Source organism: Enoplosus armatus, chromosome 14 (assembly GCF_043641665.1).
Source record: "Enoplosus armatus isolate fEnoArm2 chromosome 14, fEnoArm2.hap1, whole genome shotgun sequence".
In the NCBI taxonomy this organism is placed as follows: Eukaryota; Metazoa; Chordata; class Actinopteri; order Centrarchiformes; family Enoplosidae; genus Enoplosus; species Enoplosus armatus.
In genome coordinates, this window is record NC_092193.1 from 4,138,027 (window position 1) to 4,154,550 (window position 16,524).

Consider the following 16,524-nt stretch of genomic DNA (forward strand, 5'->3'; position numbering starts at 1 on the left):
AGCAGCACGGTGAAGCTCCAGAGCACTGAGTCATCCTCAGTGCGTAAAGCTGAAAACATTACTCTACGTCTACTTTATATACTATCAAGCCATGCTCGTTAAGTCCTACATTATATTTCAGCCAAGAACATTATGCTTTATCTGATTATAATTATCCCTGTGAGTATCCCCAGAATAGATCAGAATCAGAATCAGAATCAGAATTGGTGGTAGATTGGTGCTTGTTTATGGCTGATAACACAAAAATGGTTCTGTTCTGCTTATAGCATGTGCGCTACATGCCCAGTAGCCTGTCAAACGTCAGGGAAACATCATGGGCATCATTTTTAATTTGGAGTCACCTGATTAACGTAAGTCTAATATTCACTCTCTTTTAGCACTGTTTTGGTCTCCACCAACTCCTGAAGGAAACATCTGGCTCTTCACCTAAACCAGCTAGTTGAACGGTGTCCTGTGTGCTGTTGGCGGCTGTGCAGGTCATGTACAGAGAGTTTATCCGACCTGCGTTTGCTTAAAACAGCTGAGAGCGGTGAGACTGAACCAAAATAGTAAAGTTGTGTGCCCGGAAAAACCAAAACAATGAGCTGAAAGACGCTGAAACGCTCTTTGGCGCCGAGGAGGCTTACAACCAGGCATGTGTCTTTTATATTGTAAAAATATTGATTATAGCTACTTAAACTGTCAAACCCACTCAATTTTCTAAGGGCCCCCGGAAATATTTTAGATGGGAATGGGGAAAAAAAGACATATTATTGTGTTGTCTTTTGCAAAACTTCTGCATTATCCAGATGAATATTTCACTTACAGCAACAACAATAAGACTTCCCGCCCAAATCCTTTTTAATCGCCTTTTAATAATAACTGTCAAGGCACAATATGAAATGTTCTTCTGTGTTGCCTCAATAACATTTTTCACACTGTGGTAAACTGTTTGCTACTAACAGCTATATTTCAGCTCCCTGCAGTATATTACATTTGTTTTTCCGGGGAGGATTCTGCTGTGTATGCTACATTAGTTTACCAACAGGAAAACCAAGTCTCCTCTGCCAACCGTCACGCTGGCTGATAAACATATTACACAAATGTATCGGCTGTGTCCTTAAATAACTTGAGAATATTTCCAAACCACTCCAGGCTATTTATCAAAATCCATCTTTTTAAATGCTTCTCATAATCCATCTTCTTCCAGAGGGGACAGCAGCAAACACAGTTTTAAGGGACACAAAATGGTTTTATCATAAATCATCTTTCCACTTGAACTAATATGATGAATTAGTGCCGGGAGGTTAGAGGGTTATGTAGCCTCAGTATACGCGGGTCTGGACCTCTAAATGTATTTAGACTACTTTGAGTTTTTGAGTTTTCAGGTCAAATGACAAATAACCATGAAAACTAATTAAAAATTAATCGCTAGTCACAATGTCAATAGAACTTTGTTTAAACAACAATTTGTAAGTGACGGTACAGTTATTTCATTGTTCCGTGTATGAATCTTAATAATCCAGCAGCAGATTCACCTGTAACTCCACAGGCGCTGTGGAAACATCTGTCCGGAGTGGGAATGCCTACAACCTCTTCGCTGGTGTGTTACGTATGCGTCATCTTCGGCTACTGATGACATAGTGCGTGGTGTCCCATTTCCTAGGTAAAGATTTCCACCCCTACCCCTTGCAGCTCCGTTCTGAAGTCCCACCACCCAGTGCAGGGCACTCCAAAAACTAGAAGTAGAGCCAAGCGGGAGGATTGGGATTGGGCCTAAGAATCATATTTTTAGCCACTGTTGGCTTGGCTCATGGTAATGTCGGTCAGTCCACCACTTTGGTCCAGACTGAAACGCCAACTGACTGAGGGGATCCCCTGACTTTCCACCCAGTGTCACCATTAAGGTGATATTCGAGTGAAATGTCTCCACAACTATTGGATAGATTGCCATGAAAATTGAACACATTCACGTCCCCCTCAGGTTGAATTGTAAAAACTTCACTTCACTCTTCATCCAGCGCCATCATCAGGTCAAAGTAGTACTGCTACTACTTAAGTTTAGTAGCAATGAGCAAATGTTAGCATGCTAACGCGGGAAACTAAGACGGTGAGCACTTTCTCAACATCATCATGTTAGCATGCTCGTAAGAACAATAGTCAGTCGAGTGAGATACTTTCATTTAAACAAACTAACTTTTCAAAGCTTCCAGTGTGACGACGGCCCAACAGATAAAAGAAGAAACCAGAAACACAACTAACACTAACAGCTGTGGGCAGAATCCAAGACACATGGAAATCATGTTTGCACATTAATATTCACTGTTTGATAAACGTATTTGAGCATATACTGTATGTAAATATTTGGAGTTGTTTTTGATATTCATGAGTGTGCTGTGTTTTTATGGTGGTGAACAAACAGAAATCGGAGGGCAAAATATTACAAACACCTGCTTCTTCAACTGAGTCATGAAGAGGATGAAGAGGAGGAAGAGGAGGAAAGGGAGTCATATTCAGTGCAGATATAATGTATGTAAAGTCACGCTCAGCATGAACTCTAAGGCGATACAAACAACGCTGACACACTACCACTACTACCAACATGTTTTTAAGGTGGAAGTAGGTAAAGCAGTTGATATTTATTCTTTTTTGAAAGCAGAATCAGGTCATTTGATATGTTTGTTGGCCCAAATAAGAAAGAAAACGTGTGTCTGTGGGCAATAATTAACTGGCTGATATGTGATGAATGTTTCTTTTCTTTTGAAACAAAGTCAACGCGTTATATATCGATTGGTGAGATGCTGATTCCCTCTCCAATTAGTTGTAGTGATTTGCATTTTAAATTCTCCATGCAAACTAAATTTCCCTGGAGGACAGTAAACAAACTCCGCAGGTCCTGTAGATTAGACCAGTGCAACCAGTGTCCAGAGTGTCTTCAGCTGGATGAAGACCACCCTAGAGAGTCCAGTCTGTCCTATAAAGAAGATACGACTTACTGTAAGGACAGCCGTAGGTCTCCAGCCGGAGTCCGATCCTCCCGCTGGGGTTCCAGTCCAGAGGAATGAGGCGGAGGAAGCGAGCGATGGCCGGCTGCTGCAGTTTGTACTGAACCACGCTGTCTGCGTTACTGTTACCTGGAAAAGACTGAAAACACACAAACACTATGAGGACTTGTTAATTATGTATCTGCATTATTGCTACCTGGAAATATAAACATATTCAGCAACAGTTCAGCTGTTTAAATCAAACGCGACTTCAGTTAATATAGGATTATGATTTAAATGTATAAACAAAGGCCTTGTTTGCAATTCATTAAACAAACTGAAATATAATAAAATGATGAAATACCCTCAGTCTACTGCAGAAATAAGAAATCAAGGACATCAGTTTCTTGGATTCTAGTCTGTCTCATCTTTCTTCAGGGAAGCAAAATCAATGATTGAACATTGTTTCCACGTTATATCAACATTTACAACCACCGACCATTCAGCCACCTTGTTTCATAGTCGTATTAAAGTTAAATCACATTCCTGGAAGGTAACAGCAAGCAGATCATGCTGGTTCAGATGAACAGATGGAGAACGACAAAAGCCCTTTCAGTCTTCTTCAGAAAATGTTGCTCTGCAGAGATTATGTTCATTAACCTGCTTTAGACTAAAACCTTTTTTTGACTATGAATGGAAAATTGATGGTCGGTTTCTTTCTGACTCTGGTCTGAATGCCTGATGAATCGCTCTCTTCCTCTCTTTTCATCTGCCCCATCAGGCAATTAATCCTAATGACATCGCTCCCTTGAAGGTGACATGTAGGTTAACTGTCTCTCCCACTGCTGAACACAAGCTTAGACAAATAATTAACTTATTAATTTCTCTGTAATCGTGAGAGAGTGGAGCTGGATCTCCTGAGTAGACAACTTGCATCGTACTGAGAGGAACTGGCAACATTGTCGAATGACAACCTTGTGTATTCACTTCTGGTGATTTTTATGTTTAAGTGAGTTCACATGGTTGTCTACGGGGCGGAGAAACTAAACATTTGGGCGTTTGAAAATGTTAAAAACCTCACTGGAATTAAAATTCAGAAAGAAATGACGATAAATGTGAAAATTAAACACAGCGCCAGCCCTTCTCCAATATACTGTGAATTACTCACAACACCTGCAGATATCTGACATTCCTGTACATCTAACAACTGACATTGTTTAGTGTTTTCCAGAATGATTACATGGCTTGCGTGACTGAAGCAGCTTGGTTAGGGTTAGGGAAAGAGCATCGCAAAGAAGGTGGATAGTGTGCAGATGCAGGACAATTATCTCAGCATGTTGACTTTTTCTTTCATAATTCTGACCTTTATCACATAATTTTGATTTAGTAAGTCAAAATGTTGATTGGTGGAAATGGACTTCCATAAAGTCCTCATTTAAACCGTCAGGTGTTGCATTATTTAGTGAAAATACCCAAAATGTTGGGGAAGATTTTCTACAGATCACCACCCCGAGCTGACTTTTCAGTCTGCATAGTAAATCATTTTGGGATAATGGGTATTTTCTGTTTCTGTCTACATAAACTGTATATCCTGCTGTTCACATCACCGTTCAATCAGATTATTGATTGTGCAGACTACAGCAGTCTCTTGGGTCACACAGTTCGTGCACCCGACCACCAACCCTGACCTCCTCCCTAAGAGATTTGGTTTATAACAATGTCACGCTACTTCCTCCTTTCCTCATAATTCACATGATCACGAGAGGTCGTCGTCAAGAAGAAGCGCAGTCTCGTATCAAAAGAGACGTATGTTTGACGTATTGTCTCCTCAAAACTATGACCCAACCAGCAGGGCCTCCAACTCAACAAATGACACCGAGAAAAGAACAGAACTTCATTTGCTTCTCGACAGAAGATGTAAATTCTTCAACAGCCACCTTTGACGAGCAGAGAAGAGTGAAAGAGACATGGTGGGAGAGATTAACTGTGAATGTGAAGGAAACAAAGGAGGAGATACAGTAAAGAGTATCGAAAGGGAAATGACAGAAGGACAAAATGAAAGGGAAAGAAAATCACATGGAGAGAGTACGAGGGAGATAAGCAGCAGTGTCAGAAAATGAGGAGAGGAAATAAAAGGAGAGAGGAAATTTGAGAGGAACAGGGAGAAGCAAAAAAAAAGAGCAGTACTAGTGTCGTCATCCCCAGCCCTCCAGGCAGGAGGAAGCAAACCGATAAAGAGGAGAGAGACAATAAAGAAAAGATGGATCACTATATTTTCAAGCATCCAGAGGCTTCTAACAAAAGAGAAAAAGAAGAAAAGAGAAAACAACACACTTCCTCTTTGGACTTCAGCCCTCTGAGCTAAAAGCAGAAGCCCAGTAGACATCGATCCAACAGCTCTCCCATCAACTTTCTCCTCTGACAGACTCTTTAGGCTCTGCTGACTAATGCTTTACATAAACTGAGCACAATCCCAGTCACATTTCAGAGTGTCAGATCATGTTTTTAAGCTGTGAGAAGTCGTTCTCTGCTCTCTCAGAGAAGATCCTCAGTGCTGAGATCAGCTGGATTCCCTCCACATGAGGAAATTGCCTCGGCTCGACTTCTAATCAAACTGTAACGACTGTGGTTCTCCCCTGGATAAATGTCCACTCAAACGGCAGCAAAATGTTACACTTTTTCCATGTTTGTTGTATTTGATTTGGTGTAAGGCTCAGTGGGAGCATGCAGGCGAGAAACTCAAAACGTATTTTGAACTGGCTGTCTGCACTGACAGGATTCATCACTGTGTTTGCTTCCTACTCAAGCGAGATCAAAACTGCTTAGTATTCCTGCGGCTGTACACTGAACCATGTACCATCACCACGGTGGGACAAATACAAGGAAAACACTGAAGAAGAGTTCTCTGTCTACCAGGAGGTGGGAGGTGATGCCTCACGTTGTTACTCAAGATCAGCGGTGGACAAAGGCACTAAAATGACCCACTAATGGAGAAACACCATTAGTAAACATTATACTCGGGTAGAAGTAAAGGCCAAGAAGTAAAGATTGTGTGGAACTACTTCCGCGTGAACAATTGTGTGTCAAAGCAGTCAGAAGATGTGAACGCACGTGAAAAGAAGAAGTTGTAAACCCAAATTTAAGGCTGCTGTAAGGAGATTTATAGGGACTTTAATATATACTATATATATATGAAATATTTTAATACATTTGACATGTCTATAACTTTATAATTCATTCTAAAATAGGTGTATATTTTAATTACATCTATCACGTCTGGGTTTCAAGTCCATCATTTTATAATACCAAAGCCTACATACAGTGTATGTGTATGAGCAATATTTTTTTTTTATATTTCCTTATAATAATAATTCAAGTAATAATAAGTTTCCCATCAAAAATATTGGCAGGTAGAGAGGAATAAGCTGTTATCTAGGACACAATCTACAGCAGCAGTGACGGATAAAACCAACATGTTTACTCCCTCTTTGAAAACGTCAGAAAGAGAGAGACAAAATGACAAAGTAACACATTAAATAAATAGATAAATACATCGTGCCCCTTGACTGCCTCTCTGTTCGTGATCAGCAGCTAAAGTCTTCTGTCAACAGATCTGCCGAGTCAGCAGAGCTTCGACGGTGGTTCATACATTATAAATGAGGAGATAAACTCATGACGACTTGAGTTTATCTGTGCGGGGGAGACGGAGCCACGTAGCGCCGCTCGACGCGACATCACTTCATATGAATTACACAAAATATGATGATGCTCGTTGATCCCTGAGGGGAAACAGAGTCAAGACCGAAGAACAAAAGTGTGGCGTTTTGATGTTTGAACTGTTTCGGTTCTGTTTACCGCAGCACGGACTCACCCCTGTACTGTCCTCCTGTCTGTACTGTTTCCAGTTGTGGCCCGTGTCGCTGAACATCAGCAGGTACGACGTCAGCCAATCAGAGCTGCCGTAGCGGCCCTGAGTAGCGACGGCTGTGATCTTGGTCCGCTCACCCAGGTCGACCTCCAGCCACTGATACCTGTCTGAGGTGAGAGGAGACCAACCTCCGGCTCCTGCAGGGAGAGAAGGATAAAAACCAGCATACATAAGTGATTTCTTACATTTCCATCAATCTGGGAGGAGATGAAATAAGCTTTGGTAGATGCTGAAAAATGAATTGCATTGCTTGACCTTTCATCCTGAACTAAAATCAGACTTTTCTGTTGTGAAAGCCGAGTGAAGAAATTTGATTAAACCGCAGCAAACATCTTTAAATGCATTCTGAAGCTCTGATGGGATATAAATCATACTTCAGGAACTTTTCTGAGGAATTGAAATCACTCACATGTAATGCGTGACCCACAGTGGCATCAGGAATTAGTTTCCTTTCATATGTATCTGAGAAACACATGCATATTGTGAAACAATCAGCATTTGGTATTTCACTTGTCAAAGCAACTAACAGAGCTCCACAAAGTCTTGCAATGTTCAGAAATAATTCCTGCATCACTACCTAGAGTATACTTTACAATGTAGAATTGTACAAGCTGGTAGGTTTGCGTCTTATTTCTTATCTTAAAAGCTGTAGAGCTATTTGTGTGTGTGTGTGTGTGTGTGTGTGTGTGTGTGTGTGTGTGTGTGTGTGTGTGTGTGTATGTGTGTGTGTGTGTGTGTGTGTGTCTGTGAAACCGTGCACACTGCCGACATTGTTTGTGTAAATGTTGGGGTGTCTGCCAGGACAGATAAACTGTGGTTTATTGAATGTGCTGCTACACAATAACAACACAAATACTGAAAAAGTAACCTGTGTGTGTGTGTGTGTGTGTGTGTGTGTGTGTGTGTGTGTGTGTGTGTGTGACTCAGAGTTTAAACACCAGATGGACGGGCTCTAAAGGAGGATGCCGCTGACCGGTGTCCCACTGAGCAAACACACACAAACACACACATGCAGAGAAAGTGTCAGAAAGCCTTAAAAAGAACAAACACAGTGAAAGCCGGCCTTAAATGCCACTTGACTTTTAGGAGGACAATTCAGCTCTCTTCCTTCCAACAGCAGCAAGCCGATGTTTCGTAAGTTACGAGCGCGACATGTACGAGACAAAATGTAGAACAGAGGATGAGCCTTAACGCCGGGATCAGACTTCAGATGGTCACTTTGTCAGATTAGTGATGCCTTAAATTCCTGCTGTGACTTGGCTGAGAGACATGTCGGACTACAAGTTGAACCAATCAATCAAAGCTTGCAGTTTATGACTTCTTCAAATTGGGCAGGACGTGCCAGAGAAAAACAAGAGAGATCAAGATCAGGAATCATCTGAAGCATCACAGAGAGCGTCATAAAGGCATCTGATGTCTCAGCCTGCCCCGCGCTCATTTTTCCTTCCTAATGCACCATGTTTGTCAAATTGGATCGTATCGATTGGATTGGATCGTCTGTGCCGATTATTAGGTATCAATTTAGATTTGATCAAGTTATTACTCAGTACGTTAGTAAGTTTAACTTAGTCTACTCCCTCTTCTTGCTAGCTGTGCGGCAGTTCTCTGCTTTGTTTCTACAGTAGTAGCCTGATAAAGAAATGCAACACATCTCCAAAACTACTCGCCAGAATGTCATATAATTAGTTATGGTTATTTCAAACAAGTTTAGTGACCCCCTGACTTTTCAACGAGTGACAGCATCAGGTCAAAAGTCCATTTAGACCAACACCTCATTCTATGAAAAGACTACTAGTTCAGATACATTACATATGCTTGAGGTGTTCATGCTCCCCAGAGGAGGAATCCTGATGTTTTTGGTTATCTTTAGTTCCACCATCAAGCCAAACTTCTCACTTCCACACACCTGAAATGAAAAGATGTAATGGTCGATCTGACATGAAACTTACTGAGCGCGTGGAAACAAGATACTGAAAGGTTTATCTCATAACATAAAATGGGCAGATCACTTAACTCATTAAGCAACTTTATGCTTGCAAAATTTAACCCTTTTGATGACCTGCCCAATTACTTTTTATGAGTTTGTCTGATGCTACCTTCAATTTTATGAGGTTTTTGACTGATGACAGTGTTGGTGCATTCATGTGTGCTCTGTCTGAATGTCGTGTACCAAGACACACCTCATACAAACAGACAACGAGACATACAATATCATTTCAGAGTAGAGTCTCGACTGTAAATTGTGTCTTGAAACTAAGGTCTGTATGAAATCCTCACTTTTGTGTTGACCTGACACTAGTTTTATATGGTTATATTGCAGCATATATTCCCACCCTGTGTGCCATGTACGTTCAAAAGGGCACTTGGAGCTTCAACAGCTTTTGTTACCAGTCAAAAACGCCTCTGAAGTGTGTGAGGTGGCAGGTCGAGGAGAAAAGCTCAGTAGTGAAAATGAATCAGTGTCGGTCTGGTGGCTGGTGGAGCCTGATCTTTCGAAAGCTAAAGGCCAAAGCTAATAAGCACTTGACTAACAGACGTGTCCAGTGACAGAAGAACAGAAAAGAGCAGACACTCTGACCTTTACTCATGAAGATTAGACTCGGGAAGAAAAGAGAAAGAGATCAGAGGGAAACGACTCAGAGACAGAGAGGCGTTACGAAGATTCACTGTGTCCACCCTGTCAGTATAACTGAAACTAATATAATTGAGGTGAACTGATGGCTGACGGTCTGAACACTTTCTGTCACGGCTGTCACTTTAAATCAAAGAGATGTCCCTGTTTTCTCTCCTCCAGTGTCTGTCAAGGCACCCGATTTAACTTCCCATTGAGAAAAGTAAAGAATAATGGAGGTCAGGAAGGTGACATCACCGCTCTGATGGCCAAACTGAGGCGGAAATTATCATTGGAGCCTGACGGATCAGGGAATAGTGACACGGTCCAAGTGGAAACCAGATCAACAGAGACACATTTCACAGTATATAGTGTATGTTTGATATATTGTCCTGCTTTGCCTCTGTTTTCAGTTTTCTCTGTCCACACAAAAAGTCGTTGTTTGAGCTTAACTGATAAATAATATCAGGTGCAGCCAAGTACAGCAAGTCCTGTCTACTTCACTGTATGGAGCAGATGGATGGATAACTAAACAAATGACTGTTTCATCATCAATAATGTACTGATATTCCATCAGAGACACAGACAGGCTGACACAGAGAGAGAGAGAGAGAGAGAGAGAGAGAGACAGGTAGAGGGACCATGAGACAGAAAGGAAATGAAGAGGCAGACAGGAAGTAAGGCAGAGAGACTGGCAGCTTAAAGGAAATGGAAAGTTGTGTTACAGACAGAATGTTATAAGTGCCAGGTCCAGAATGAGCGCTGGTCATTTGCATGAGAATACAAAGTCTGGAGGGTAATTTCAGCAGCCTGACAACATGTCAGTCTGACAGCGAGTCTAGCTAGTCAAGCTAATGGGCTCAATGCAGCGCTGACAGCAGCAGCAAGCCGGAAAACACGGCAGGCTCTCTGCAGGTGGAGCAGGACGGATTTCCATTTTTCTAAATGCCACAATGCAAAAAGGGGACTTAAAGAAGTAAAGAAAATATCTTTTTACAGCATGATTAAATCGTATTTTTTCTTCTCCAAGATATATAATATTGTCAAGCACAATTTGCATCATAGTTTATTAAACTGGTTTCAAGGTATGACTGAAGTAAGATTATTTTATATTTTTCTCCAGGGACGGGGTTGATGAGAGCGGTGAGAGTGACCCATAACAGCAAAGTTGCCTGCTGGAAAACCAAAACAGTGAGCTGAAAGATGCTCCATAGAAACGCTCCATAGAGCTGAGGAGAGCTGCTCAATCTCAAAAGCCAACATGGACAACGAGTCTTTGAAGTGTTCAGAAAAAGGGAAATCTGAACATTTACAAATCCGGACAAACTTCATCTGCCGATGAAGATGATGTGATACGATTGAAAGCTCAAGAACATCTACTGAGTGGGCCTTTATGATGATATTGCCAAATACTTTCTGATGTTCTATGGGAACCAAGGCTGTTTTGCTAGCAAGAGATTTGTGTTCAGGAGTGTGAATTGGGGGGATTTATTGTATTTATTTTGACTGGTGTCATGCTACGAGAGTAGTACAAAAAAGGCGGTGGAACTTCTTAGAAGCCATGGAGGACAACAGAATATGGAGATCAATATTAGATAAGCTGGCTGTTGTTGCACAGTCTGTCCCAATTTACAGGCTCCAATTAAAGTTTAAGTCTACCTTCAAATATAAAATGATCACTGTGGCACAATAATTCTTTTCAAGTCCATTTCAGCGTAATTGCAGTGGTGTCACTGATAACTGTCAGCGTCGCCTACTGAAGAAAGACGACGTTAAAACATAAAGACTGCTATTAACATTTGGCAGAAAGACAGAGCTGGCTAAATTAGTTTGCGCAAATGAAAATGAAAATGTGACTGCAGACGGGATGAAACTAATGATTACAACAGAACACAGACAGAAGAACAGAAGACGGACAGGGACAATTTAGATGAAGGAAGAGAGGAGGTGGAGAAAGGAAAGAAAAATGGGACACTAAGAAAAGAAGAGGGAGCATGACGAGAGAGAAATAAACGATAAAAAGTGACAAAAGGGGAAATCAAAATGAACAATAAGAGAAGCTGATGGAAAGACTGAAATAGTTGAGTCATTCATCCTCCAGGTCCCTGGTAAAAGGCCATTCATCTTAAATCAATAGACTATCAGGGCTTTTTTATCCACTTCTGGTGTCAGACTCAGAGCTATCAGGCCTCCACTGTGATCAGCTTCATCAGGTCAAAGTCTGAAGCACAAAGTCAGCTCCTCACCGCAGAGAGAAACAGCTGCTGGAAATAGGTTAGAAGAGGTTGTTGTTTCCCTTCGGCAGAGCTGCGATGTTAAACGTCTTTCCATCGTTAGTATTAGACAGTTATTCTATTCTCTTCAAGTCCGTGGACTTGAAGGATTTGGCTCTAGTTATAGCACGGTCGGTCAGTCCACTACAGAATTATCTCAACAACTGTACGACGGATTGCCATCAAAATTTGTAGAAATATTCATGGTACTCAAAGGGTGAAACCTACTGGCTTTGGTGATTCCTTGACTTTTCCATGACCATGAAGTCCACAACTACTGGATGCATTGCCATAAGATTTTGTTCCTAAATTCGTGTTCCCCACAGGATGAATAGTGAACTGTTTGGTGAACCTCTCACTTTTGCGCTCTGTTAACGTCATCATCTACTCAAAATGTTTATCTGTCAAATATTTTAGTTTATGACCAAATACCTACAAAACAGGACGTTCCCATTGGCCTCACCTGTACTTTGTGTTTAATGCTAATAAGCAAATGTTAGCATGTTAACAAGCTAAACTAATATGATGAAAATATATGATAAAAATGACCCCTGCTATCAGTTGTAGCATTGTCATTTTGAGCATGTTAGCATGGCTACTCATGCAATGGAAAACAGTGTTTTGTATCATGATATGTGGTGATATATATCGATACACCCCTATCCGAAAATAACATTCACGTGATGGTTTTGAATATGTGTAACGATTCCAACTGCAAGCCTGACTGTCTGACTGACTCCCCTGTAAATACGCTGTGCGGGAGGTATTCCACGACTCTGATAATCTCTGTTCACTTAGTGGATAAATGAATTGAGAGCGAAGCAGCTCCTCAGAGAACAACAAGAGGAGGCAGAGTGTTAGCAGCAGTAGCAGCAGGAGATGGAAATGAGAAGGAGACGTTCATTTATTCATTGATTTCCTCGGCGAGCAGCTGGAGTCGCTCTCTGGGATCCTGCAGCGTGAATGTAGCTGAGGAGAAAATGTGACACCAACAGTTTTCCTTATCTACCTACTACATGCTAGACCTAGATTAGGAAAATGCATGAATGTTACCCCTGTGGTTAGGTTATTTGTTAAGCCATTATATTTGCTGTTGAAGCAAAAATTGAGGTGGTTTGTCATACTGTGTATCGCCAATTTGTTGTCCATTACATTCTTCTGCAGGGGTGTAACTTGTTAATTCGTTCATAAACAAAAATGGAAGACACGAGCGAACACAGCCGTGCTGATCAGAGCATCTGAGAAGCACTGTGTGGAAGTATTTTGCGCCGAATTACTAGGTAATCCTTCAAGGTATGGAAATAAAACCAAAGTAAAACAAACAAAAGTAAGTTCCATACTTACATGTAAGTCACATGACATATGAGTAATCTTAACCAGCACTAAGCAAAATTCATCCACTCAGGACGACTGTGAGAAGCAGTTCAAAGCTCCGGAAATAGCTAGTAAGTGGTTTTCTTCACGGTATTGTGAGTATCTATTGGCCGAAATTTAATATGAAAGTAGTCAGAGGTCACAGTTTTAATTATAGAGTTTTAACTGCAGGTGTTCACATATCTTTGATATCTTTTCATATCTGACATCTTTGGCTCGCCTGTCTCTTGTAACAGTTAATGAAAGACCAGGAAATGTCAGCAGCATTACAGTAGACTGACTTTAGACCAGTAAGTGTCAGCAAAGGCCAACGATGAAAATCAGCTCTTACAGTCTCTATTACATGACCTGAAGTATCAATGCAACCTCTGCTCCCTTCCTGCTACTGGCAGCTTGCAATGTTGGAAGTCTTGGAGGTGAATCAGACTCTTCAGCACTTTGGAGTAAAAGCTACCCTTTAAATATAATTCAATGTGCTGGAAGCCAATACAGATGGTATGGATGTGTGCTATTACCGCAGTAGAGAGTCATGTCAATCCACTGTTATCAAAATCAAAGTCAGGTCAGCAAACAAAGAGAGCAGATTGGCAGCAAAAAACTGTTTGCTTAAAGTCTCGACCATCAAACAAACTGAGGGCTGAGCCCTGTTCTGCAGGCTCTGCTTCTTTAGTTTCAAAGGTGGTGAAAATCATTCAGATCCAGACTGAAACCCACCTCCCCCTCCCAGCTGATTCTGAGCTTTGATGTCGGGATAAAGCAGTGAAGCTCGCTCCCTGCAGAAAGCTCCACAACAAACCCTTCATTTTGTCAAAGCCTCACATCAGCTTCCAGCACACGACTCCCTGCTGGGTCAAATAAACACCATTCACCTGATCCCCCCTTCTCCCTCTACACTGGTCACTGGTGAGTTACCCGCAAGTCTCTGTGAATCCAGTAAAAACTTTCCTATTCGTTATGTTTTGTGTTCTGTGTCTTGAGCTTAAACAAAGTCTCCTCTCCACTGAGCACAGCTGCAGCAGAGCAGCTCCTCAGTACCTCGGCTGCCTCCTTTCTGTTAGACTCAGGTAAGCCTCACATTTTACTGGACTTAATGAGAAGCTCACAACCCCACAGGCAGTATAAACATTATTCCAGGCTCGAATTCATTGACAACAACAACAGTAGTACTGCGATTTCAGCCCAGTTATGTACTCATGTATCCAGTTGGCTCAGTTTTGTTACTCTGATCAAACCCAACAACAGTCGTATCGAGTCAAACTCTTCCTCACCTTCTCTCCTGTTGAGTTTGGCGAAGCCCGGCGCGTGACTGCTGGACAGCTGGGAGGAGCTTCTGAAGGACGATGGCGGCAGATTGGACACCAGTGCGCTGTCACACACCTCTGTCAACCAATCACAAAGCAGAAAAAAGCCCACTTAGTTATGTCTTTTAAATAATTTGATCTAATTCAAACCAGTTTAAAAATAACAATTTCTGGAAATGAAGTATTTTCTCTGTCAGAACTTTACATTTTTGGATTCTCCTGATCTCGAGTTGATCTTATTACTCCATTGATTATGCATTGCACATTACACACACATTACAACATTATCAGACGCATGATAGACATTTTAAAGAAAAAAATGATCAATATTGATGCAGCAGAACGCAAAAGTAGTTTTAGTAGTAGAAGTTTTTTTATTCCATGCATTCTTCTTCCCTGTCAAAACCTGGTGCCTACATTACCCACAATGCAACGAAACCACTGACAATTCTTTCAGATATTCTGGTGTGTTAGACAAGTAGTTGCTAATGTAGCCTCGAGCCGCTAGCCTCAAGCAGAGATGAGTAGTGGGCTACAGAAGTCCAGTAAGCTCACTTCTTTCTAACTCCACACCTCCAGGTTTTTCTTCATTTTCAAAGTTGTAGTGTTCGGTACACACTGACTCTGTCACCTGAGGCAATTTATCAGACTTCATGCAGTTCCCAACAACAACTTTGTTCACATAGGCAGTAGTGCTCCCGAGACCTGTAAACAGACTTTGATGTGTAAAATCGGAGTTCCCTTTGAGTCACTTATGGGCCAGTATTCTTTATTCCTTACATTGAAACGTCTATCTTGTCTTTACGGTTACTGATTGAAGCATATTCCAAATAACAAAATCCATGATACTGGGACGAGGAATATTCTAGTTAAGTAGCATTGTCTGTTTGTAGAGAAACTCCTGATGTATAAATGCAAACATGAAACAAATGAAAACCAGTCTTTTTCAGTGCACTCGAAAAGTCTTGGTTAGGTCTGAAATATCATTTCCCAAACAGCTTAAATAATCCAAAACATCAGTGACTCAAAAGGTCAAATAAACTCACTTATATGACCAATATATAGTGTACAGTATTCACAAGTAAAACAACAAACTACTTTTTTGGGGCAAACCTTCCTGGATCGGACAAAATCCCGACTTCTGTATCCAGAGAAAAGTTCACAGCAGCATCCGTTCATCTTCCCGGAGTAAAAGAGACAAAACTAAGATGCTCAGAATAGTGAAGAGTTGAATCAAAGTACCAGAACCCTTCTCCAGAGTGATTCAGCACTTAGTGGCTCAGAAAAGCAGAACAGCAGAAGTAACAGGGAGGGAGCATCACATTTTTTAGCCTCAATGGACACTATTGAGAAGCCGAGGAGAAGTGGAGTTTTATCACTGAGCTGCAGGTTTAAAGTCAGCTAAGTGAAAACAAGCCGTTGACGTCTGCAGCGTCTCAGCGAACAGAAAGTAGTTCTCAACAGCAGGTTGATGCAGGAACGTCTCCTCTCTTAGCATGAGTGTAAACACTTCTATGGATCAAAATTATAAAAGTAGTTGGAAAGAGAAAGGATATCACACATTGAGGATATCACAATATCACACGCAGCTGGAGAAGGATGATTATCTTTTAGCCTGAGTGAAAAACAGCAGGACGGGAGCTCGCTGACGCTGAGAGGTCAAAGCCTTGTAGCTCCAAACTATCAGCATCAGAACCAAAGAAGTTTCAGAGCTTAGTCAGTCAGGTTTTGATAGTTTCATGACAGCAAATGGTTCTATTTTCTAAACCCTTCAAATGACATTAATAACAAAAACCTGTTGAGTTTGTGAATATTAGCACACGAGCGGCACAGTGGAGTCTAATCACAGGTTTAATGTTCTCCAGGTGGAAACAGGTCTTTCAGCTGTAATGGCACCATATTAGATGAATGAACAGTGTAATAATGTCCAGTTGGATGAATGAATGGCGTAATTCTGCCGAGGAGGATAAATGAATGTTGTAATCATGTCGTGTTGTGGAGATGAATGGCGTCCTGACGGGCTCATTACAGGCTGGATCCTGATGGAGACGAATCAGTGTTGTCAGAAGAAACC

At 41.4% G+C, this 16,524-nt stretch overlaps 1 protein-coding gene across 1 annotated transcript in view; it reads right to left on the reverse strand.

Annotated features, from left to right (window-relative positions):
- LOC139296758 (contactin-associated protein-like 4) overlaps positions 1-16,524 on the reverse strand; it is an 81,497-nt gene that overhangs the window by 46,212 nt on the left and 18,761 nt on the right. The window contains exons 2-4 of the mRNA XM_070919260.1: positions 14,418-14,528; positions 6,835-7,028; positions 2,976-3,123 (exon numbers count right to left, since the gene is read on the reverse strand). Of these exons, the coding sequence (XP_070775361.1) occupies positions 2,976-3,123; positions 6,835-7,028; positions 14,418-14,528 (453 nt within the window). The remainder of the gene's footprint in view (positions 1-2,975; positions 3,124-6,834; positions 7,029-14,417; positions 14,529-16,524) is intronic.